The sequence below is a fragment of the Myotis yumanensis genome, unplaced genomic scaffold, assembly GCF_028538775.1.
Source record: "Myotis yumanensis isolate MYYU_CA2020_CCGP unplaced genomic scaffold, mMyoYum1.0.hap1 SCAF_1, whole genome shotgun sequence".
In the NCBI taxonomy this organism is placed as follows: domain Eukaryota; kingdom Metazoa; phylum Chordata; class Mammalia; order Chiroptera; family Vespertilionidae; genus Myotis; species Myotis yumanensis.
In genome coordinates, this window is record NW_027223752.1 from 1 (window position 1) to 22,491 (window position 22,491).

At 53.7% G+C, this 22,491-nt stretch overlaps 1 protein-coding gene across 1 annotated transcript; it reads left to right on the forward strand.

Annotated features, from left to right (window-relative positions):
• The first annotated feature begins 8,433 nt into the window (after window positions 1-8,433).
• LOC138999139 (protein Daple-like) lies at window positions 8,434-19,634 on the forward strand. Its single transcript, XM_070401183.1, has 7 exons — window positions 8,434-8,439; window positions 9,316-9,500; window positions 11,662-11,848; window positions 13,124-13,248; window positions 15,222-15,308; window positions 17,130-17,305; window positions 19,627-19,634. Exons 1-7 carry the CDS (start codon window positions 8,434-8,436, stop codon window positions 19,632-19,634), a joined length of 774 nt encoding a protein of 257 aa, XP_070257284.1.
• The last annotated feature ends 2,857 nt before the right edge of the window (window positions 19,635-22,491 follow it).

A 22,491-nucleotide genomic window follows, 5' to 3' on the forward strand; every position in this document is an offset into this window, starting at 1 on the left:
CCCGAAATCCTCACTGGGAGGTGCTGTGGTCTGAGCCCTCTGAGGACGCACAGCTCTTAATATACGTGGTGGACACTGTGAATGGGTGGGGGTGATGCTGTGTGAATTCCATCACTGAAAAGTGAATACTTGGAGAAATCTCAGACAGGGGTATGTGGGAGGTCTCTGTATCATTCTTGCAACTTTTCTCTCAGTGTGACATTCTTTCCAGCTGAAAAGTTACAGAGTGAACAGGCCAGGGGTGGGGAAGGAATGGCCAATGTCGTGGAGAGGAGGGGTGACTCAGAGCACAGGGCCAGGAGGGAGGAGTGCATGGAGGGGGGAGAGTCACTGGGAGGAGGGGGTGGAGGGAGCAGGAGAGGGAAGGGGAGCTCTGTGGGTAGTGGTCCAGGCCCCGTGGAGGTCTGATGGGGGTGCGGGGCCGGGTTATGTTAAAAGGCTGCAGAGGCTGGAGTGGGGATGGTCTGCCTGCGACCATCGGGGCATCAGCAGTGGTGGCCACGTGCAGAGTTGGTTTGTTTCTTCCCAAGTTGAAGTGATGACAATTTGAAATGATGTTTCTCTCTTTCTTTTGTTTTTTTTTTTAAGGTTCGCTGTGTGCCGGAAAGGATGTTGGTACTGAAGAACAGTGACATGCAGAGGATTCCGGGCTGTGAGCCTGAGCCTGTGGAGAAACTGAGGAAATTGCTAAGAGCGGAAGTGAGTTCCCTGTGGATGTGGACCCACCGTGGAAGGGTGGGAGGTAGTTGGAGCGGCGGGTCGCTGCCCGGCCTGGTCAGCAAGAGTTGCGAGGGATCGAATGCAGCTGTGTTTCTGTGGTGATACTCTGTGAGGGGCCCGTGTGCAGGGGAGTCCCTGTGACTTCAGCCTCCCCCACACTTAGCCTGTGGTGCTGACTCGGCTGTGCAGCAGAATCACCCTAGAACCTTCTGACCACTTTGGAAGCGGGCCCACCAGGACCAGAGGCGTTAGCCTAGCAGGAGAGGGGCGTGTCTATTAACCTCCCAGGTATTTTTACGTGGGGCCACAGCGGAGACCCACTGCCCTCTCCAGTCAGGGCGTCCTCTACCCTCTTTTATTTTTATTTTTTAAGGAGAATTCTTATTTTATATATACTTTTATTGATTTCAAAGAAGACTGGCGACGGAGCGTGAGAGAGAAACACCAATGATGAGAATCATTGATTGGCTGTCTCCTGGACACCCCGCATTGGGGATGGAGGCCACAACCGGGACATGTGCCCCGACCTGGAAGCCAACCATAAGTGCCTGGTTCTGGTTCATAGGTTGACACTCAACCACTGAACCAGGCCTACCAGGCTCATCTGCCGGTAAAACTGCTTGTATAAAGAAAAGAATGGTATTGCTGGTTTAGTTAGCATCAAGGTATTCTTTGAAACTATTGGGGAAGATACTAAGAATTTATAACTGAAAATTTGAGAATCACTTTCTACAACCTAATGGAACCCATTTTTAAAAAAATGTATATTTTATTGATTTTTTTACAGAGAGGAAGGGAGACAGAGAGAGAGAGAGTGAGTTAGAAACATTGATGAGAGAGAAACATTGATCAGTTGCCTCCTGCACACCCCCTTCTGGGGATGCGCCCGCAACCCAGGTACATGCCCTTGACCAGAATCGAACTTGGGACCCTTGAGTCCACAGGCTGACGCTCTATCCACTAAGCCAAACCGGTTACGGCCTATTTTTTCTTTAAATCCTATGCTGAGGATGTCCTTACTGATTTGAGAGAGAGAGAGAATCATTGATGTGAGAGAAAAGCATCAACTGGTTGCCTCTCATACACACTCCCACAGGGGACTGAACACCCAACCTAGGTATGTGCCCTGACCAGGAATTGAACCCGCAGCCTTTCCGTGTAGAGCCGTGGTTCTCAACCTTCTGGCCCTTTAAATACAGTTCCTCATGTTGTGATTCAACCATAAAATCATTTTTGTTGCTACTTCATAACTATAATATTGCTACTGTTATGAATCATAATGTAAATATCTGATACGCAGGATGGTCTTAGGCAACCCCTGTGAAACAGTTGTTCGACCGCCAAAGGGGTCGCGACACACAGATTGAGAACCGCTGTTCTAGACAATGATGCTCCAACAAACTGATCCACACCGGCCACGTCATGGAACCAATTTTTAGGACAGAAAACTTTATGTTACTCCAAACCTTTGTTCGTATCCGTGGTCCAAAATACAGCTCAGTCCATGGGAGTTCATGGAACACCTTGACGACTTAGAGTTGATTGAATGAGATGCAATGAGTGCAATGTGCTCATCACTGTGCCAGGCTTGTGCTCGCTCTTCTGTGGTTTAGTCGGCCTCATCCTGTTTTCTGTGTCATTCTTATGTATTTTCCTTAAAATAGCGCTAGGCTCATCCATTTTGCATCGTTTCTCTAAAATGTTGGCCCTGAAAATTGGGAGCAGAGAGTTTCAAATTTTATCATCCAATTTATATCTCATTGGCATAAAGCCATCAATTCAACTGTTCTTGAAATCTTGATTTGCATAATGATAAAGAAATAATTTTCAGTATCAGAAGATTCCTTAAAGTATATGTTATTTGCTGTGTTCTCACTTCAGGTGACTACATCCATAAATTTGTTTCCAGGTTAGTTGGACATTAATTTAAATCTCATTATGCTTCCCACAAATGAAGGCGGTTAGATTTATGGAGTAGCTTCCATACGAGGAATTGTTTCAGATAGTTATGAAAAAGTAACCACTTTAGGTGGGATTTTTTTTCACTTTTGTTTTTTTGTTTGGGGCAGGAATAGACTATTGGGGACTCGCTGTGATTATAAGGAATATTAATGGTGCCCTGTTCACCGTGATTGTTCTGTTTTAACTAGAGAAAGCATGTTCTGATATGGTGGAGAGTTGTCCGCCCTGGGACGTGGAAGCTAACAAGGGAATGCTGGCCACCCTCCTTTCCGAGAACGGCCTAGCTCAGCAACCTCCTTGCCTGTAATCTGGTCCCGGAGCCACCCGCCCTCTTCCAACCCCCAGCCCGAATTGCCTGTAGCCTGTAACCACTATACCTTGCTACTTTCCTGGGCCTGAAATTTCCACGTTCCCATGGGATCTTTCTCTTTCTACCCAAGATAAGCAGCTGGCTTATGGGGGGTGGGGGACAGGGTTAGAGCAGGCGTTTGTGGGTGACCTGCTGCTCTCCCCTTTTGCTGCATTCATGGAATAAATGCTCATATATGAGTCAACCCTGTCTCTGCTTCATTGGCTCAAGTAGTGACCAGCAGCCCTGACCCATTGCTTGTCTAGTTTCACTTTCAGTAATTTTATGACAGTCACTGGAGCTGGATAATTAATCTAAATGCTAATTAGTACTATCGCCACCCCCCCAATCTAAGTCCAAAGATTTCATCTACTTTAAACAATTTAAATTAATCTCAAATTAAGAATGAGTTTTTTAATTAACCCAAGTAAAACCATTACTAGTTTAGAAATAATTGATTGGCAGCCTAAATGTTTAAATTCTGTTCTGAGGATGCCTGTATATTTGTTCTCTAAATGTCTTTCTTGCATGTGCTAATTTAGTACTCCTTGCACAGAAAGCTATGTACAAAGTCCTTTTGTAAAAATATTTTCCAGTGCGGCATGCATGGCTCAGTGATTGAGTGTATCGCTATGGACCAGGAGGTCACCATTAGATACCCAGTCAGGGCATATGCCCGGGTTGGGGGCTTGATCCCCATTATGGGGCGTGCAGGAGGCAATCAATCAATGCTTCTCTCTCATCATTGATGTTTTGCTCTCTCCCTACTTCTCCTTTCCCCTCGGAACTCAATAAAGATAGATTTTTTAAAAATATGTAAAGTATAGCCCTAGCCAGTTTGGCTCACTGGATAGAGGGTTGACCTGGGGATTGAAGGGACCCAGGTTCGATTCTGGTCAAGGGCATGTACCTTGGTTGCGGCCACATCCCCAGTGGGTAGTGTGCAGGAGGCAGCTGATCGATGCTTCTCTCTCATCGATGATTCTAACTCTCTATCCCTCTCCCTTCCTCTCTGTAAAAAATCAATAAAATATATATTAAATATATATATAGAAAATATTTTTCAAACATATAGCTTTACTTTCTTCATTTTTCTTATAAACTACGCATTAGTGAGTGTTCTGTCAAATTGTGTTTTAGGCAGTTGACTGGTGGACTTCAGGGGTTCTTATGTATGAACTATTGACCGTCGATGGGGAGAATTTCCGAGCTGGGCTCTCTAGGTAAGACTTCACAAAATAAAATGAAAGAACGAATCACATTTCTGTAACGTGGCTGATGGGAAAAATTAATTTTTTTGAAATGTGGATAGACTTATCAGAATGAAGTGGTTAATTTCCATTTATAATGGTATAGGATCTATAAACATAATCTTTATGCTTCTTTATATTTTATGTGCCAGATAGATCTTAATCTTTATGGGGAGAGTGTTGTAATTTTTGTGTATCCCTAAGCAGGTAGCATGGGACATGAGCCTGTGGCAGAGCCGTTTAGAATGCGGGGCCTAGAGCAGTTTGGTTGGGGGGCCATGGAGACGGTGGAATGTTCGGTGGAAGTCGGTGGGCGTGGAGTCGGTGGGTGCGGAGTTGGTGGGTGCGGAGTCGGTGGGTGCGGAGTCGGTGGTTGCGGAGTCGGTTGAGAGGAGTCGGGTGAACCGTCAGTGTGTGAAGAGTCGGTGTGAACAGTTGGAGTGAGAAGAGTCGGTCGTTGTAGAGTCGGTGAGTGCAGAGCCTCTTCCTGTGTGAGAAGGGACTGTCCCTGCCTCCCCCTCGGGGCTCTTGTGAGGAGTGAATGTGCAAGGACAGAGGCACCTAGCGCAGGGCCGGGGATGGGCAGAGAGACGGTGCCCAGGTGACTCCCGAGTCTGAGAGCAAACCCTTCCCGCTGCCAGGCTTTGACCAGAACCGTGTCCACTGGCGGCAGGTCCACGGCTTCCCTTCTACCAAGAATCTTGGGTTCTGGCCAGTGCGGGAAAGTGAACACGAGAAGAATAAGCAGGAGCTACTGCCGCTCCCAGTTGTTAGAACCGTGCCTGGGGCCAGCCTTGGGAAACAGCCACTGATAGCAAGGGACACGTCTCAGGCATGCGTGTCCCCAAACTGTGAAGGCACTCCGGGGAGACTCAGCCCTAGGACACCAGTGGTTCTGAAGGGCTCCTGGGCGGGAGCAGAGATGAGGGGAAAGAGCTGACCGGCTCCCCGTGTGTGCTGGGCCCTGGGACCCGAATAGGCCCCGCGGACTCCTCCCGTGAGGGGGCCTGCCAGGGACCAGCCATGGCATCCCACACCCAGCATGTGCCTGACACCCAGGGGCCCATAGTACTGTTTGCTGTGCCTTAGCCCTCATTTCCGAAAAACTGCCCAGAGCTGTTGGTTTTCCAAGAGGCTGTGTGTGAATGTTCACATAGGAAGTGGGTGTTGAACAAAAACTCGCCCGAACAGCCATTTATTTCCACCTCCCAGATCAGTGGAGTGACTGTGGAATTGAGAGGCCGAGGCTCAGCCCTCACACCTGGGATAGATCTCAGCCCCACCCCTTCCCTGTTAGGAAAACGGGCTCAGCGAAGCCCCACACCTGCCAGCGGGTGCACTCGTCCCACCAGCCGAGGCTGTACATGTCAGACACTCTCTCATCCTGTGTACAACAGATGGGGGCAGCTTTAGGTTTATGTGGTGCCCTTCTCTGATTTTCTGCTACTGGGCTGGGGCTGCTGCCGACACAGTGACCTGCTGCCAGCGAAGAGTCATTTCCTAAGCTCAGCAGCTTAAGTGGGCAGCACCGAAGGCCCTCACAAGAGACAGGGTCTTCTCGCCCACGCCAATGCCCGGGGCGCATGCCCAGGGGTGGCCTATGGGAGGCAGGCGATCAATGATTCTCTCTCATCATTCATGTGTCTATCTCTCCCTCTCCTTTCCTCTCTGAGATCAATAATAGCATATTTAAAAGAAATATCTATCTATATCTATAGATTGATATATATAGATACACACGCACTCTCTCTCTCTAGAGGCCCTGTGCATGAATTTGTGTACCATTGGGGTCCCTTGGCCTGGCCTGAGGGAATCGGGCTGAAACTGGATCTCTGACAGCCCCTGAGGTCCCGGATTGCAAGAGGGCGTAGGCAAGGCAGTGGGACCCCATTGGTGCATGATCAGGGCGGGGAGGGACACAGGAGGTTGGCTAGTGGGAAGGGACCATGCGAGGGCTCCAGGGCATGTCAGGCCTGTCTAGTTCAGTCCCAATCAGCCAGACCCCAGCAGCAAGCCAACCTGCCAGTTGCAGCGCCTGCCCCCCAGTGGTCAGTGCACATCATAGCAAGCTGTGGAGCGGCCTTAGCATATCATTAGTATATTATGCTTTCATTGGTTGAATGGATGACCGAATACTTAGCATATTAGGCTTTTATTATATAGAATGTTAAAAAAAAAACCCCAAACAAACTGATAGGGCCTGACTCCTGTGTTGCTCTCTGTAAGAATGGATGTAGGTGGGCGAGTGGCTATAAGGGTCTCTGCTGGCAACTGGGATGCGGGCTGAGCTGTGATTTGGGAGTCCCACCGGCCTTTCCAAGACATGGAAACCAGCTAAGGGGCCTCAGAGCCACCCGTCCTCCTATCACCTGCTTTACCGCCCTGTGCTGTGTGTCACTTTGCTTAGACATGACTGACCTCGGGTGTCTTCATCACCTACCACTGGGTCAGCATGTCTTTTAGTGGCTGTAGGTCTCCCAGCGGGACCCTGTGTTGGAGTCACTTCTGTGCAGCTGTGCTTTAGGAAGTGAGCAGGTGCATGGAGGCCCTTCATCCTGGAGGAATGCGGGTAGCTGCACGGGATCGGGGGGGGGCCTGCCCAGCGGGTGCCCTGGTGCGCATCCTCACCCCACCCCTCTTCCTGCACTAGGATCGCGGACACGTCCCCCAGCAGTTCCTTGAGGAGCTGCTGGGGGACATCATGGCCCTCGAGGCTGAACAGGTCCAGAGGATGAACCAGCCCGACCACCTGAGCTGGGAACTGGATCTGCTGATTGATGGTAGGCAGCAGCCCCTGGCGCCGGGGTGCCAGCCTGGCTGCAGCTTCTCCCCCACCCAGGGAGCTGAGCCCTTGGTTCTGAATCTCCTGGGTCATCCCACCCTCAGCCCAAGTCAGTAGGGGGTGATTCAGGGGCCATTTGGGACCCTTTCATTGCCATCCTCCTCAATGGGGCCATTTGGGACCCTTTCATTGCCATCATCCTGACGGGCCTGGCAGCCTTGAAGTCAGCCATGAACTACAAATAAGTGTTGCCAGATTTCTCAGCACCGGTGCGCACAGTCCCAGGAGCTTCCAGATGACAGCACGCTGACCCCAGAGGCTGTCATAGATCTGTCCGTGGGGGATTGAAAGGTCTGGATGCAGGAGCTTCCCCAGTGGTCACTGACCTGCATTATAACAGAGGCCTGGACTGATTTCCTCCGTTCATGTCATCCTCGGGCAGATGGGTGCAGTCTGCTCTCTGTCTCCCTGGGCAGGGGCTGCTCGGGGACCTCTCCTCCCGAAGGACCTCACCCACGGGTGGCAAGTACTGGGCACACGCACCCCAGATCCTCTACCCCCCGCAGAAATACTGCTAAATTATCGTGCCCTCCCCCCCCCCCCACTCCCCCAGCTGAGCCACCCAGACCCCCCGACTCTGACGGCCTGCCCGGACCATGCCATGTCTTTGCCGTCTCTGTGAGTCTCTGAAATCCTTGACTTGACGGTCAGGTTAGAACTTGGTAAAAAGTGGTTCCAGCAGTTCCACCGTCTTGAACTTCTGCTTTGGCCTCTCCAAGGTCACCTGCCTTCTTTTTAAGCTCTGGGTGGCTCCCCTACCGGACCCCAGCTGAGCCAGCACAGCGGCCACAACCAAGAGCGACTGCACCTTGTGAACGGCACCCAGCTGATCATCCCCGGCTCTCACACCTAGGCCTCGGGGTGTTGGGGTGGCCGTCTCGGGGGTATTGCCGTCTCGGGGCCAGAGACAGAGAGGGGAAGCGGAGGCCCAAGAATCTGGGCTCTGACTCCACTTTGCTCTTCAGCCTCCATCCGGATCGTCGCCTTGGAGGAGAATAATCGTACCCTCCAGGGCACGGTCCAGGCGCTGCAGAAGGAGAACCAGCAGCTCCGGCTGGAGGTAACAGTGGGTGGTGTCCGGAACATACGGGCAAGCCGGTGGCCGGGTGTCCCGTGGGGTGACATGTTTGGGGTTTGCTTTAAAGCCAAGTTCACTCTGTGACCTGACTGTGGCACGGGCTGGGTCTTTGGCTCTGCAGATGGAAGAGTTGGGGACCCAACTCAACCAGGACAAGACCAACAGTCCAAAGGAAGAGCTGGAGGGAGAACTCCAGGATAACATCGCAAATACCGGGAGGCCCTACAGGGCCATGCAGGTAGGCCTTCCAGAGCGCATGCCCCCCTGGCGCCCCTGCCTGCCCGAGGGAGCCTCCGGGATCACAGTCGGGTCCTGGTCATTGATCAGTGATTCCTGGGTGACCAGTTCGCTCTCTCAGCTGCAGCTCAGACCAGCAATTCTCAGCCTCTGCTGGGCCATGGGGGCAGGTGTTGCCTCCCAGGGACATTGGCCATCTTGGTGTTGATTGACAGGGCTGGGGGGAAGAGGAGGGAGGTGCTGCTGGCTGTGCCGGGTGGGTGGTTGTTCCGTAAATATCAGGGTAAGTTGGCTGCTAGTGTTGTTCAGATATTCTGTATCTTGACTGATGTTCTATGTACTTTTTATTTTTCTTTTATTGTTTTTTTGGTTGATTGATTGATTAAGTTATTACATATGTGATCTTATCCCCACATTACCCCCTATTGGGGGGGGAGTAACTCATGCCCTCACCCCCCTGTTCTCCGTGTCCATTGGTTAGGCCTATATGCTTGCATATAAGTCCTTTGGTTGATCTCTATGTACTTTTTAAAAAATAGGCTTTTCCATTGGTCACAGAGGGCAGCCAAGGAGCTGATCCAGACAGCGGGCATCCTGTGCCCCTGAAGGTCCCGTGTGTGGAGAGGGCGCAGGGCTCCCGTTGCACCATGTGCTGGTCCACTCATGCCGTGGGCCTGGCCAGCGCAGGTCCTTAAGTGCTGGGAGAACCGCACTCAGCACGGCTGGTGCTGCCTGCCTCGAGGGTCCCTACTCTTTTGGGGTCTGCACTTGCCCTGCTCTTGGCCCCTCACTGCGTGTGGGGGTGCAGGGATACGGGATCGTTGGCTTCCTGGGGCCTGCAACCAGTGAGGCATCCTCACCTTTTCCTTCTGTGCAGGAGGAACCTTCCAATCTGGGCCCCAAGAACCAGCAGGGGGCCGAGGAGAGGGAGCTGGAGGAGCTGCGGGAGCAGGAGAAGCAGCTGCCTGAAGTCCAGGAAGCGCTGAAGCAGGAGCAGGTGGCCAAGGCCCTTGACACCGGAGGGATCGGAGAGAACGAGAGGCTGCGGAAGGAGATTCAAAGGTAACCGCCCCGCACCTGCAGCGGCATCTGCTGCGTTTCATTCACACCAACTCCCTCAGCACCCGCTACCTCAGCTCAGGTGAGTCTCCTGGTAATGGTGCCCTTTCACCCGCCCTGTCACGGTCACAGCTGATGGTCCCGAGGGAAGGGCCTCCAGCTGGTGGCTGGGATGGAGCATTGTCCAGGTGTGGGTGACCGCCTCTCCCACAGGGATGATGGTGATGACTGTGTCGGGCACGGGCACCTTCATCCTCTCTCACCAGCGATTCCGGAAGGACATATGCTCGCTGCACGCCATTCCCACGTTCCCTGTTGGTGAACTCACCTCCTCGCTGACATGCTCTTGTCACCCCCACATCGGTCCCCGTGGCCTTTCGGGGCCTGTCCATAGGGCGCGATCCCGGAATCTCCTGATGTGCACATTTGCAGCTGCGGTTGAACAAGGCCTCTGACTCCTGCCCGTTTCAGCTCTCACACTGCAAGCGAGCGTCCCTTTCGCGGTCCATTGAGTGCCATGCAGTCCTCTTCTCTTGCTTTTTGGTGGTGATTTCGCTGTTTGCAATGGCCCCCAAATGGAGTGCTGCAGTGCTGTCTAGTGTCCCCAAGTGCACGCTGCGCTGGGCCTCAGGGAAAATCTCCGAGTTGGCACATGAGGGTCCTTCAGGCCCGAGATCTGGTGCTGTTGGCTGTGAGCATATGACACAAAGCGTCTTTATGTCTTGATTGGTTGACAGAAATGAGGCCAGGCACTCACAGGAACTGGTGGGGACACTTGCAGTGTACACTGCTCAGTGCCCACGGGGGCCCCATAGGACATTATACCGCAAATCCTGAGAATTGACTGTGTTATTGTCCTTCTTTTCAAACAGATGAGGAAAGAGGCTCAGAGAGATTAAATAACTTGTTCAGGTCCGTCCTGAGTGTAGTGGCCCAGTCAGGATTCAAATCCAGGTCTTGTCTCAGCCCAGAGGCCTGACCACGTGAAGCCTTCCTTCTCACAGCCTTGTTTTCATATGTTTGGGGCTACAAAGTCAGGTGCCTGCGGGGGCCAGGCAGGTCCAGCAGGTGGGGAGGGAGTGTCAGCGGCAGGGCAGGCCTCGTGGAGAACACACACCCTCTGCAGGCGGTCAGCTGGGAGGCAGGCCCGGGCTGCCAGGTCATCCTTTTCTATCTGCTTTTTAAATTATTATTATTTAATCCTCACCCCAGGATACTTTTTCCATTGCCCTTCTGAGAGAGTGAGAGGGAGGGAGGGAGGGAGGGAGGGAGGGAGGGAGAAGAGAGAGAAACAGGGATGGGAGACAGATCTATTGGATGCCTACAGCACACCCCCCTCTATGCCAGGGAGCAATCCCACAGCCCTGGTACATGGCCTTGACTGGGAATCCACCCCCGACCCTTCTGGACACAGGCTGATGCTGTCACTGCTGAGCCGCCCCTGCCAGGGCCTTTGCTTGATGCTTTCTCCCCACCCTCCCAGAATCTCGGGAGCTGAATGTTGATGTGAAACGGAACATTTTTAGAAATATTGAATAACCAATTAATTTAAATTAAGTCACAGAGACCGTGTGGGCCTCACAGGGCCCATCTGTGTTCACATGGAGTCCATGAGCCTCTGGTCGTTGAGATTTCAGGTAGAACCCTTCCCCTGGAAAGCCAGTCGGGTAATTATGCCGATGATAATGATGATGATGATGATGATGATGTCAGTGGCTTTACATAATGCTCCAGAATCTCATATTTTATTTGTCTCAGGAGTTGGGATCAGAAAGGGACTTGGAATTGGGGAGAAGAGCTAGGCAAAGGCAGAGTTTCAGAGCAAAGATGTTCTGATTCCTTGTTTTTCAAAAGTGTTTCAGTCAAAGAACCCTTTTTCCAAGGAGGCGGACATGCAAAGCCTCCCATGGGAAGGATTTTCACAGGCTGCTCTGTTGAAGTGTGTCCGAGCCGGTCTGTCCTGTGTTTCAGCCCAGAGTGTGGCAGCCAGGGTTGTCGCCTAGAACCCCAGCGGACACAGTTTGAGAACCTCTGATTGTGCTCAGCCCTCATTTCCACAGGGGAAACCTGAGGCCCAGGGAGGATGTGGGTGTGATTGAGGTGAACATGGGGCAGAGGCTGGGAGTGCTCCTGAGCCCTGGGCCGTGTGGCTCTCCATCCCCAGGCTCACTTCCTGGACTGAGGTGCTGCAGGGGGAGCAGGAGGAGCTCCGCACCCAGAGGCAGGAGCTGCAGGCCTCCCTAGAGAAGGAGCAGCAGAAGCTGCGCATCTGGCAGGCCGAGTACCGTGACCTGAAGGCGGAGCAACGGCGCAAGGAAATTTCGCTGACCAAGCTGAGCATCCAGTGCGAGGTGAGGCCTGGGACTGGTGGGCCCCAGGACACTGGGCCTGAGCCCGGGGCTGACAGCCTGGGGCTCAGCCCGGTCCGCCTGGGTGCTCATTGGCGTCTGTGCCCAAAGAATGTGTGGGAATGTCACTGAGAGGACGAGAGGAAGCCAGAGGCATTTAACAGGGACAAGCACCTTGGCTGGTGGGAACGTGTTAGAAAAGACCTCTCACCAACCTTTGCTTTTTGTATTTTTTAAATATATTTTTCTTGATTTGAGAGAACAAGGGAGAGAGAGAGAGAGAGAGAGAGAGAGAGAGAGAAACATCAATGAGGACAGAGAATCCTGGTTCGGCTGCCTCCTGCACCACCCCAGCGGGGTTCCAGCCAAAAACTTGGGCATGTGTCCTTGACCGGATTCGAACCTGGGACCTTTAGTTCACAGTCCGATGTTCTCTCCACTGTGCTAAACTGGTTAGGGCCCGACCTTTGCTTTTTGCAGGGCCGCGGCGGTGCATGGAAGCAGCCAAGTGCTGTTTCCATTCTGTCCTCGCGGCTGAGCTCTTTGCTTGTGCTCCCCGTGTCATCTCACTGAATTCTCACAATGCTTTTGTGAGCTGGGGCCCATCCTCATCCTCTGAGGTTGGGACTGAACTCCATTTGTTTGAAGCTAAAGCTTGGACTTTCCTGCCACTCCAGCCCGATGATACTCTGGGTCAGGAGTTGACCAACCTCAGCCCCGAATTCCTATCCAGCCGGCATTTCTTTTTCTGATGTCAGAGGGAGGAAGGGAGAGGGAGAGAGCCATGGGAGCTTCAATGATGAGAGAGAACCTCTAATGGGCTGCCTCCTGCACGCCCCCTACTGGGGATCGACCCCCTCATCCTGGGCGTGTTCCTTGACCAGGCATCTCTTTTGTGTACTCCTAGTGCATGGGGGGCCGCTCCACCACCTGAGCCACACACTCTGGGCTGCTTCGTAATGAGATACTTGACATTCTTTATAAAAATGGCTGTGAAGTCCTCAGAGCCTGTTGTACATTTTGCACGGATGGCGCCTCTCAGCTCAGACTGGCTGTGTTTTCAGTGCTCAGTGGCCACCCGTGGGCAGGGCTGCGCGACTGGCCGGTACACTTGGCCACCCCCATGTCATTGGCTGTGTTGGTCCTTGCGACTGGTGAAGCTCAAGCCGAAATGGCCATGTTCATGCACGTGGCCCTTTTCTCCTTTTGGGAGCAGTTTCCCAGCAGCGGAGTCCCAGGGGCCCGTGTTGTTGAGGACATTGTTGATCTGTGTTTCAGTCACTTACCCGTGCGAAGAAGGACTGGCAAGAGGACAGATGTCACCTGAGGAGGGAGATAGACACCTTGAAAGAGCTGAACCAGAGCATTCTGGACGCGTGTGACGAGCACTGGACTGAGAGAAGGTAAGGGGGAGGGGTGACCGACACCTGTCCACACAGGGCTGCAGCTTCCAGCGCCACGCCCAGGCCTCCACATTCTGGGCAGAGAGCCCACCGGCGAACTGGTGTCCCCATGGCAAGGGAACAGATCATCTTCCCAGCGCACCCTGCTCTCCTTTCTCTGGAATGGCTCTAGAATTCTGCAAGGAGGGGTGGTTGGATTTTCCTGGCTTCAGAGACATGGCCCACTGCCGGGCGCTTCTTAATCTGCTTTTGGAATTAAGCTCAGTTTAAAAATTATGACAGAGGAAAGAAAGGTACCTAGGGAAGCAATCCAGGTCCTGGGCTGATCCCTTTCTGTGTCTGATTTTCCCTTGAGGGGCTGGAGAGAGGGTTGTGGGTGCGCCATGGTTGTCCTTTCTCTGCTGACACGACACAGACCTGGCTGTGGTGTAGGCCCTGCGAGGTGCACAGAACCAGTGACCTGGTGGCCACGAACCAGCAGGGGTGATAGGATGGACCCCTGTGTGCCCAGCAGACAGATGTTGAGGAGCCCCAAGGAGGCGGAGAAGGAAGCGTGGTGGTGGGACTCGGGGTTCTGCAGCTGACCCGGATGGGGACAGGGCTAGCCAGCGGGGCGGGAGTTGGGGGGACGTGAAGGTGGAGCACGGTTGGTCTGGGTGCAGGGAAGGTGCTGGCAGGGCAGGAGGGAAGGCTGGAGCAGGGGGCCCTCAGATGTGGAAGGCCTCCATGCCTTGCTAAGGAGTCGGATTCCCTGGGAGTGAGTGTTTATGGGAGGCTGGTCTAAGGGCCAACGGAGCTGCCAGAGAAGAGGCAGGAGGAAGAGGCTTGGTGCTGGAAACCTTGGGGTTGGAAGTCAAGTGACCCGAGATGCATCTGGTAGGGTCAGGGTGTTCTTCACCCCTCGGTGCTGAGCTGCGGGACTGTCCTTCCTTGTGATGGGGAGTGGCTGGCCATGGGGGCCAGAGGGACATGGTCACAGTGGCCACAGGGGCAGTGACCCAGCCCTTGGGGTCACGGTGCTGCTTGACTTTTCTCCCGGATTCTTCTGCTCGTCTACAGCTGGCTCGCCACCTACCCAGGATGGTTTACAGGGAAAGCCACACTGTAGTTTGGGGTGGAGATGACCGTGGCCTGAGTTGGCTCTCTATAGCGCAGCGGGTACCAATGACCAGCAGAGGTTGGGTAGGTGCCAACTAGAAGCGTCAGGGGCTGGTACCCAGGGGGATGATCTGATGGTGGTTTTGCATTAGACAGTGTGTGCAGGAGGCCAGGGAGTGGGCAGGCTTCCTGAGCTGCTCCGAGCGGAGTCTTCCCAGCCCAAGGAGGGTTGGAGGCCTGTCTTCTGTGAATTTGTGTGCCTAGTTGTGGGGGTCGGTCAGTGCCAGACAGGAAAGCGCTCTAGCATAAGGCCCAGCAGCACAGCTGAGGGAAGAGAGGAACACAGACCAGAAGAACAGATGCCGAGCCAAGGGCTCTGGGAACAGAACAGGGTTGGTGGTCCTGGGCCCAGGGGTTTACGAGTCATCGCTTTTCACAGCTGCTCCCTTCATGGTGAACTGTCAGAAAAGCGCGCGTATTAGGTGGGACCTCGGCAGCCTCATGGCCAAAGGAGCCTGAGCTGCTGCCTCGATCCAGGGGACTCATTTTCAAGCAAGGAAACCAGGGTCTCTGCCGTCAAGGCCCACCCGTTTGCCATCCTGAATTCCACGTGGTTGGGGGCTTGCTCTCCTGAGAGGAGGTACAGACTGATCCTTGGTGCTTCAGCAGGTCTCCTCACGTGTTAGGTTACCCGGCCCCACGCCATGAGCTCCCATCCCCATCTTCCCCACTCGGCGAGCTTGACGGTCATGATCACCGTGATGTCCGAGTCCCAGGAAAATGCCAGCCCTTCTGGGCCAGGTCCCAGTCGGGGCCGAGGAGTCCATTTACATGTTTTATATAAAACCAGACTGTTCTTTCTCCTCTACCTGCAGCGACACACTGAAGACTATGCCTACCGGAAAGGCGGAAGAGGGCAGAACTGGGGAGTCACAGGAGGCTCAGTGTCCTGCTCCTAGGAAGTGAGTTGATTTCAGCAGCAGGAACTTCAACACAGAGCGGGAAGCTGCTCTTTCACGAGTGGGGAAAGCCATCTGGAGCAGGACCAGTGTGTGGGGCCCGCACCTTCCCCTCTATGGCAGGTGCCCTGTGCGCACCTCCCTCCCAGCTCTGAAAGAATTTAGAGTTTCTTTCCGTTCTTCCTCGGGGTTATCCTCTGAGGGATGGCGAATGCCAGCTACCATGTCCTGTTGGAAGGGCAGACGTCTGGATTAGAGCCACTGAAGCAGGACTCTCAGGCTGTGTCTCCAGGTTTCAGGGCCTAGAACGCCATGTTTCTGTTTTGGGAAGGAAGCGTGGGCCGTACACCTGGGCCAGCACCCATGGTCTTCAGTCACAGGAACCTCTTGGTCTTCCCTACATTCCTCTGGTGTCTCTGGACCCCAGGGTGGTTCACAAACACGTTCCCTTCTACAGAGCAGCAGACCAGGGGGTGGGCGGCTCGGTCCCCGAGGCTGGGGCCTCCGTCCAGCAGGCCGTCCCCTGCGTCTGGGCCTGAGCCCCAGGAGCTGGGCCTTCAGATTGTCCTGCCCCAGCCCAGCCTTGAGGGCAAATCACCATGAATGCTGCAAGAGCTCTCTGTTCACATCACAAAACCACCTAATTTCCCACCCTCCGCTGGTCCCTTGTGTCGGTGGGGACATTGAGGCATCGCTGAAGAAAGTAGAGGAGTCAGCACAGTGTTGCTCTGTGGCAGAGCCAGGATTAGAACCAGCTGCGGTTCTTCTTGTGACATTAGAATGCCTCCATTTCCAGTTAGCTGCACTGTATTACCCTTCAAGTTCACTGTTTTCATTTATTTATTTTTATTATCATACACACACACACACATATACATCTATATATATATATATTCATTTCAGAGAGGAAGGCTGAGGGAGAGAGAAACATCAATGATGAAAGAGAATCATTAATTGGCTGCTTCCTGCACGCCCTCTTCTGGGAATTGATTCTGCAACCTGGACCAGATTGATTCTGTTCCCCTGACCAGAATGGAGCCCAGAACCCTTCAGTCCATAGAGTGATGCTGTATCCACTGAGCCCAACCCGCAGGGGCTAATTTAATTTTGCTTAAACCTCACCTGAGGGTTTTTTTTTTCATTGATTTTTGGAGAGAGTAGAGGGGAACAAAGGGTTGGGGGCAAGAGAGAGAGACATCAATATGAGAGACACATTGATTGGTTGCCATGCAGCACACGCCCCCAGTGGGCCCAGGGATAAAACTGCAACCCAGGTACATGCCCTTGGCCCAGAATCAAACCCTTGACCCTTCGTGCTTGGGCCACTGCTCTTACCCCTGAGGCACACCGGCCAGTGTCCACTCTTTTGCATCCACATGGCCCAGTGGGCCCGCCCTGTTCCCCCCTCACCCAGATTCCTCAGTGCCCGGAAGGGCCAAGTCTGCCCGCCTGTTTCACCTATGGGGAGCTCCAGCAGAAAGGAGGAGGTCCTGACTCTCCCTGACAGGGCCCTGGGACGCACAATTGCCAGCACACCTAGGTGAGCACAGCACCTCTGCCTGTGCCTCCCAGTGATGCAGAGTGGAGGCTGCATGTGAGGTTCTGTTTCCCGAGAGGCTAGTGCGGGTTTCTGCCACAAGAAAAGCTTCTCCCGTCCCTGGGTCTGTGCGAATGAACTGCAAATGGTGCTCCTCGCCCTGAGGCCACATGCGAGGATCGTGGTGCCGGCCACACACATTCGGTGCTGAACCCCAAGTTAAGGGCCGCTTCCTCGGCTGGAGGGGCAGTGGGGTTGGCAGTGTCCTAACCCTCTACTTCTAATAGGAAAAAGCGCTGGAGCCGAGCCAGAGCCTTCCTCAAGTTCTTCCAACGCCAGAGAGATGGCTCACGAGGACAAGTCAAGTCACCCCCAGACAGCCTTCCTGGGCCCCTGGAGGCCATGCCATCGTGCTCATACTGGGTGGAGGAGGGAGACGCCCGCAGCGGGCCCCCACCAAAAGGTAGGAGGGGCTGGCCTGGCTGCAGGAGGGCAGTGAAGGGGAGGATCTCAGGCCTCCCTCGAGGTCAGGGCAGAACCGACTAGATGGAGCTGGGTGCGCACACGTGTGCTTGGAGCCTGAAGGGGCTCCCCACAGCCTGTCTGCCCCCCGAGGTGTGTGAACACCCAAGTAGGACATGTAAGCCCACGTCACTGTGGTGGCAGTTTCATCCCAGAACCATTTAGTTCCTTCAGCATGACAAGCCTCCCCATCACCTACACTGGTGGGTCCTCGAATATCCAGAGCGGATCTCCATACAGTTACCGCAGAGACACGCTCAGGAGAGGATGTGTTTGGGGCTCCTTGTCTCTGCCAGGCCTCGGATGAGCCATTTCTGTAGGGTCAGCCCCCATGGAACACGTCAGGACATCTGCCAGGCCTTCAGCCAGGCTCTGGCTCTGCTCTGTCTGTCCCTCTGAAAAGCAGGTGCGGTTCTCTTCTCCCACCTGACCTGGCCCCGAGTCCTCCCACCAGGGAGCACTGGACCTGCTCCCTTAGGGCTGTGGTGGGAGTGAGCCAGAGGTTCCTTTGGTGGATTTGTAGCTGCATGTGCTGCATGTGTTTCCTGGGATCTAAGAGGCTGTCAGCTGAAAACTGCCCGATTTTGTGCTCATAGAAAGAAAGTGATCGGGTGGTGGAGGTGACGGTTTTGTCAGAATCGCCACCAGCCGACAGTGCCTGGGAGGGATGCTCCAAGGTGCACCCTGATTTCAGAGATGTAAGGTTGGGGTGTGTGTGTGTGTGTGTGTGTGTGTGTGTGTGTGTATCTTACCACCAATTAAACAAAGCCATTGACTGAAATGTGGTTAAGTTTTCAAATATCATTTTATTGATTATTTTCCTATAAACCTGCCAAACATGCACCCTAAGAAAGTTAAATGTGATGAAGGACACTAGGACTTTCCAAAGGGGGGGCCATGCCTGAGATTCGGGAGCTCCCAGGGCCTGGGTGACAGGACCTGACAGGACCCAGGGCCGTGACAAGGCGCCCTGTGAGTGTGACGGGTGCACCAGCCGTTCCGGGTGGCAGTGACCACTTCAAGTCCTGCTGTGTCACTCGAGATGCAGAAATGAAGTGTGCGCACGCGGACACATTGTCTGGGGGCTCATGTTTGCGTTTCCGGTCTCACAGCAGGTGAAGTAGGCGAAACGCTCACGTGCAGGTAAATGATCATGAAGCTTATTGACATATTAGCATTTGTTTTATCCATGGGTTCTGTGGCCTGAGGTTTTCGTTCTGGCTCCTCACACTTTTTGACATGTATCACGTTCACTTGTGTGATTGGCTAAGTTGATGAATGAGCTGTAATCAACCCAAGTGACTTAGCAAAACGTTCTGAGAAAAAACTGCTTGACAGATCCCCGCTGTGGTTTGGATCGGTGAGTGAGCAGGTCAGGGGCTGCAGTTAGTAGCGGCAGCCGTGTGAGGGGGCTTTCTGGGCTCAGCAGCCTTTCGGTAGTTGACCCGCTTTGTCCGTCTCCTTGAGTTCTAGCAGCCGTGGGAGGTGGGCTCCATTCCTGTCCCCCGTTCAGAGCTGGGAGGGAAGGCTTGACCAGGGTCAGCACTGGCCCAGACAATCAGCGTTGGAGCTGGGACCTGAACCGGCATCTGACAGGTTACGGGCCCGAACTCTTAAGCGCTGTGAGCACTGCCTGCCCTTCAAGCTGCTTGGGTCCCTGAAGATGCTAAACCAACTTGGGGCCCCAGCACTGAGGAGTGGGTCCCTTGTCTGTGGTGTGAGCTGTGTCAGCAGGTGGCGCTGTGGGGGAAGAAATAGCAGAGGTGCAGCTGTGCACTTGAATCCTCCATCAGAACTGGAGAAGTCCTTTCTGTTCATGTATTGACGTGTTGAGGAAGTTACTAGACCAATTGTCTGCTCTCATAAGACTAGAACTTAAAGGTTGTGAGGACTAAACCTAGAGGAGAGGATGCGTCGGGATCTCAACTGGAATAATGCTTGAGCATGAGGGTGTTTTGGTATCAGATAGAGGTAGGTATTTTCATTCTGTGCACAGTCATCCTGCCATGAGAGGCTGTGAGATGTACAAGAATTATTAGTGAGCCCTGCCCGTTTGTCTCAGTGGTTATAGCATGGAAGGACCGAGGGGGCGCAACTTAGATTTCCAGGCAAGCGCACATACCTCGTTTGCAGGGTTGATCCTGGCCGGTTGGGGTTTGTGAGAGAGGCAACCAGTGGATGTATCTCTCTCCAATTGATGTTTCCCTCTCTCGCTCTCTCCCTCCCTTCACCTACATCCTCCCATTCACTCTCTCTCTAAAGACCAATGAAAAAAGATCCTCCCGTAAGGACTTTTTAAAAAGAAGTCTTATTCCTGAGATGGACTATTTCACTGCACGCAGCAGGCCAGAAACATGCCACTAAGTGTCCCAAGGGTTTTGGAGAGGAGCCGGAGTTAGTTGTGTGTGAGACAGGATGTCAGGGAGCCTGTCATTAAAATGGATGAGTCAGCGCAGCTGGTGTGGCTCAGTTGGTTGAGCATCGTCCCATGAACCAGGAGAAGACCTTCTGATTCCCGGTCAGGGCACATGCCGGGATGCGGGCTCCATCCCCAGTACGGGGCGTGCAGAAGACGGCCTATCCATCTTTCTCATCATTGATGTTGCTATCTCCCTCTCCCTCCCTCTCTCTGAAAATCAATAAAAACACATTGGATCAAAAACACATTGGATGAGTAAGAAAAGCCGCACCCTACATCAATAAACACCCTTGCTTAATAATTTCACCCATTGAAATGGAAAAACAGTCTCAGGCGTCAACTCCTTGAGCAATACAGAATGCTCCTCTGGTGCCACATAGAGCCCTGGCTCCAGCTGCCACTCCAACACTTAACTGGAGTCAGAGCAGAAAGGCTTCACCGGGCCCTGATGCTGGTGGTGCTGGGGGGAATGTTGCCTTCTCTCCCGGGCTGCACAGGATTCTGATTTCCCAAGTACATTTGGCGAATGTAGCATCATTTGTCCATTATTCAATTCATTTACTTGCTGTTTTCTGTGTTTTTATGCTTCCTCCCTTGGTTATCCTGGATGACAATTTAGCAAAGGGGCAACGAAAGAGTGCCTTTTGGAGCAGGAAGAAGCAGGACAAAGTCAAAGACCAGCCTCCAGTGGCCAGCTCGGCTTGGTCTAAGCTTCTGAAATCGTGCACATCTGGACACATCCCACCCTCTCCTCCCTAAATAGCCTCTCCCTTTTTTCCGACCCCGAAGATTTATAATCCTTTCCCTTTATCCCTGTCTTGATCATATACCCTTTATTTCTGAAAATTTTAAAAAAAATTTTTAAAAGAAGAAGAAAAAAAAATAACTCCCACAACAACAACAACAACAACAAAGCCCTAAGAAAACCAGTCCACTTGGAAATAGAAAAATCCTGAACCTAATGGAAACCTCAGTTGCCATGACAACAAGGCCACACCAAAGCAAAGGAGTCACCATCGCACTGCCTTAGTGGCTTGATGTGTCCCCTACTTGGACTCTTGCACCGGCTCTAACTCCTGGGCTACCACAGCCTGGTCCTCCCTCCACCCATCTCCGTGGGCCCAGTTGGAAACCCGAAGTCTGTCTGGCTTGGCTGTGTCTATCCATCTCCGCCGCTCTGCTCCTCATGGTGATGTCACCCAGTGGATGCCTGATGTCAAGTGGTAAGATTTCGGTGCTTCAGACATCACGGTGGCTGTGACATTGAGTGGCTGAGGGGCAGGGGGGCAGGTCCTGGGAGAGTGAGGAGGGTCCCGCCATCCCGACAGTGGGTGTGGCTCCGGGCGCACAGCCCCTGGGCTGCCTGGAGCCAGATGCTGTGCAAAAAGCCTGTCCTCGTGCTCCCGAAGCTCCACCGCACGCCTGTGCCCCTGGGATTGGAGAGCCCATCTCCTATCCTGCTATGAGGTAGTTGAAGGTCTTTTAGGGGTTTTCCTCATGTGTTTTTTTTTAAATTAGGATTCTGTTTAGCTTTGACAAGAGTATATGTTCATGGTAGAAAATTCAGAGATTGCAGAAAACACAAAATACAAGGTAAACTCATGGTGCAGTCAAAGTCAGCATGCGGAGAGGAGGACTTCTTAAACAGACGGTTGTTTTGGTGACAACTGACTTGTTTCACAAATCCTAAGGGTCCCTCCTGGACCCTCAGGGCGCGGACCACAGTTCTCGCATGGTCCGAGGCCGACTCGGGCCAGGGTGCTTTGAAATCAGGGATCTGAGGACACAGTGTCTCACAGCGGGTGTGCCCAGGATTTCATGTGTTGGACTTGTGCCAGCATTTGGTGGAACCTCGTGAGTTGGTCCCTCAAGATCTCCCAGCTGCTCAGGGCCCCCACTGTGAGCCATGGGTAGAATGGAGGCCTCCGCTCAGGCCTGCTGCCAGGGCCTCCACTCAGACCACAGCCCGTGAGGTGCAGCCCCACCTTTGTCCCTGGGCTCACCTGGGCCCGGCTGCCTCTGCTGCTAGGCCTCGGTGTGATCGCCCCACCTTGGCATGGGGTGTTGCAGCCCCATTTCTCACTGTCCTTCTCTGCCCCAGCCCTGGGGACCCGATACTGAAGGGAGGGGCCCCCCATGGAGGCAGCTTTGACCACTCAGATGACTCTGCTGACCCGCACCCAGGTCTGGCGTCCTGGCCAAGGGCGCTGAGGGAGCTGGGCCGACGCTAGGTTGTGAACAGGCCCAGCAGGAGCGGAAACTTTGGTCCTGGCCATGGGGCCTGTGCGGGGGGCGCCCTGGGGGAAGGGCTCTCCGAGGACCCTCCTGCCCTCACTCCCGCCTCTGCGTCCTTCCTCTCTTCTCTGTAGGACACTCCCAGGTGCCCGATGACCTGCCAAGGCACCTGCTCAGAAACACCTTCATCTCCTGACCCGCGGGCGCCAGGCAGGCGCACCTGCCAGGAGCAAAGGGAGGATGCCTTCGAGTCTGTGCCCGCAGGAGGACTGTCAGCCCCTCCTGGGGAAGCTGCTGAAGGCAGGGCGGTATGTGAAGCCCAACTTGAGACCTGCTGAGCCCGAGGCCCAGCCAGTGCGCCCTGAGGCAGTCCCCAGTCCCCGGAGCCTTTCTCTGGGCAGAGCCAGGCCGCCCTCCCCCCTCCCCTCTCCCCCCACCTCCCGCACAGCTGCCCGCTGGTGCACGTCCCTGAA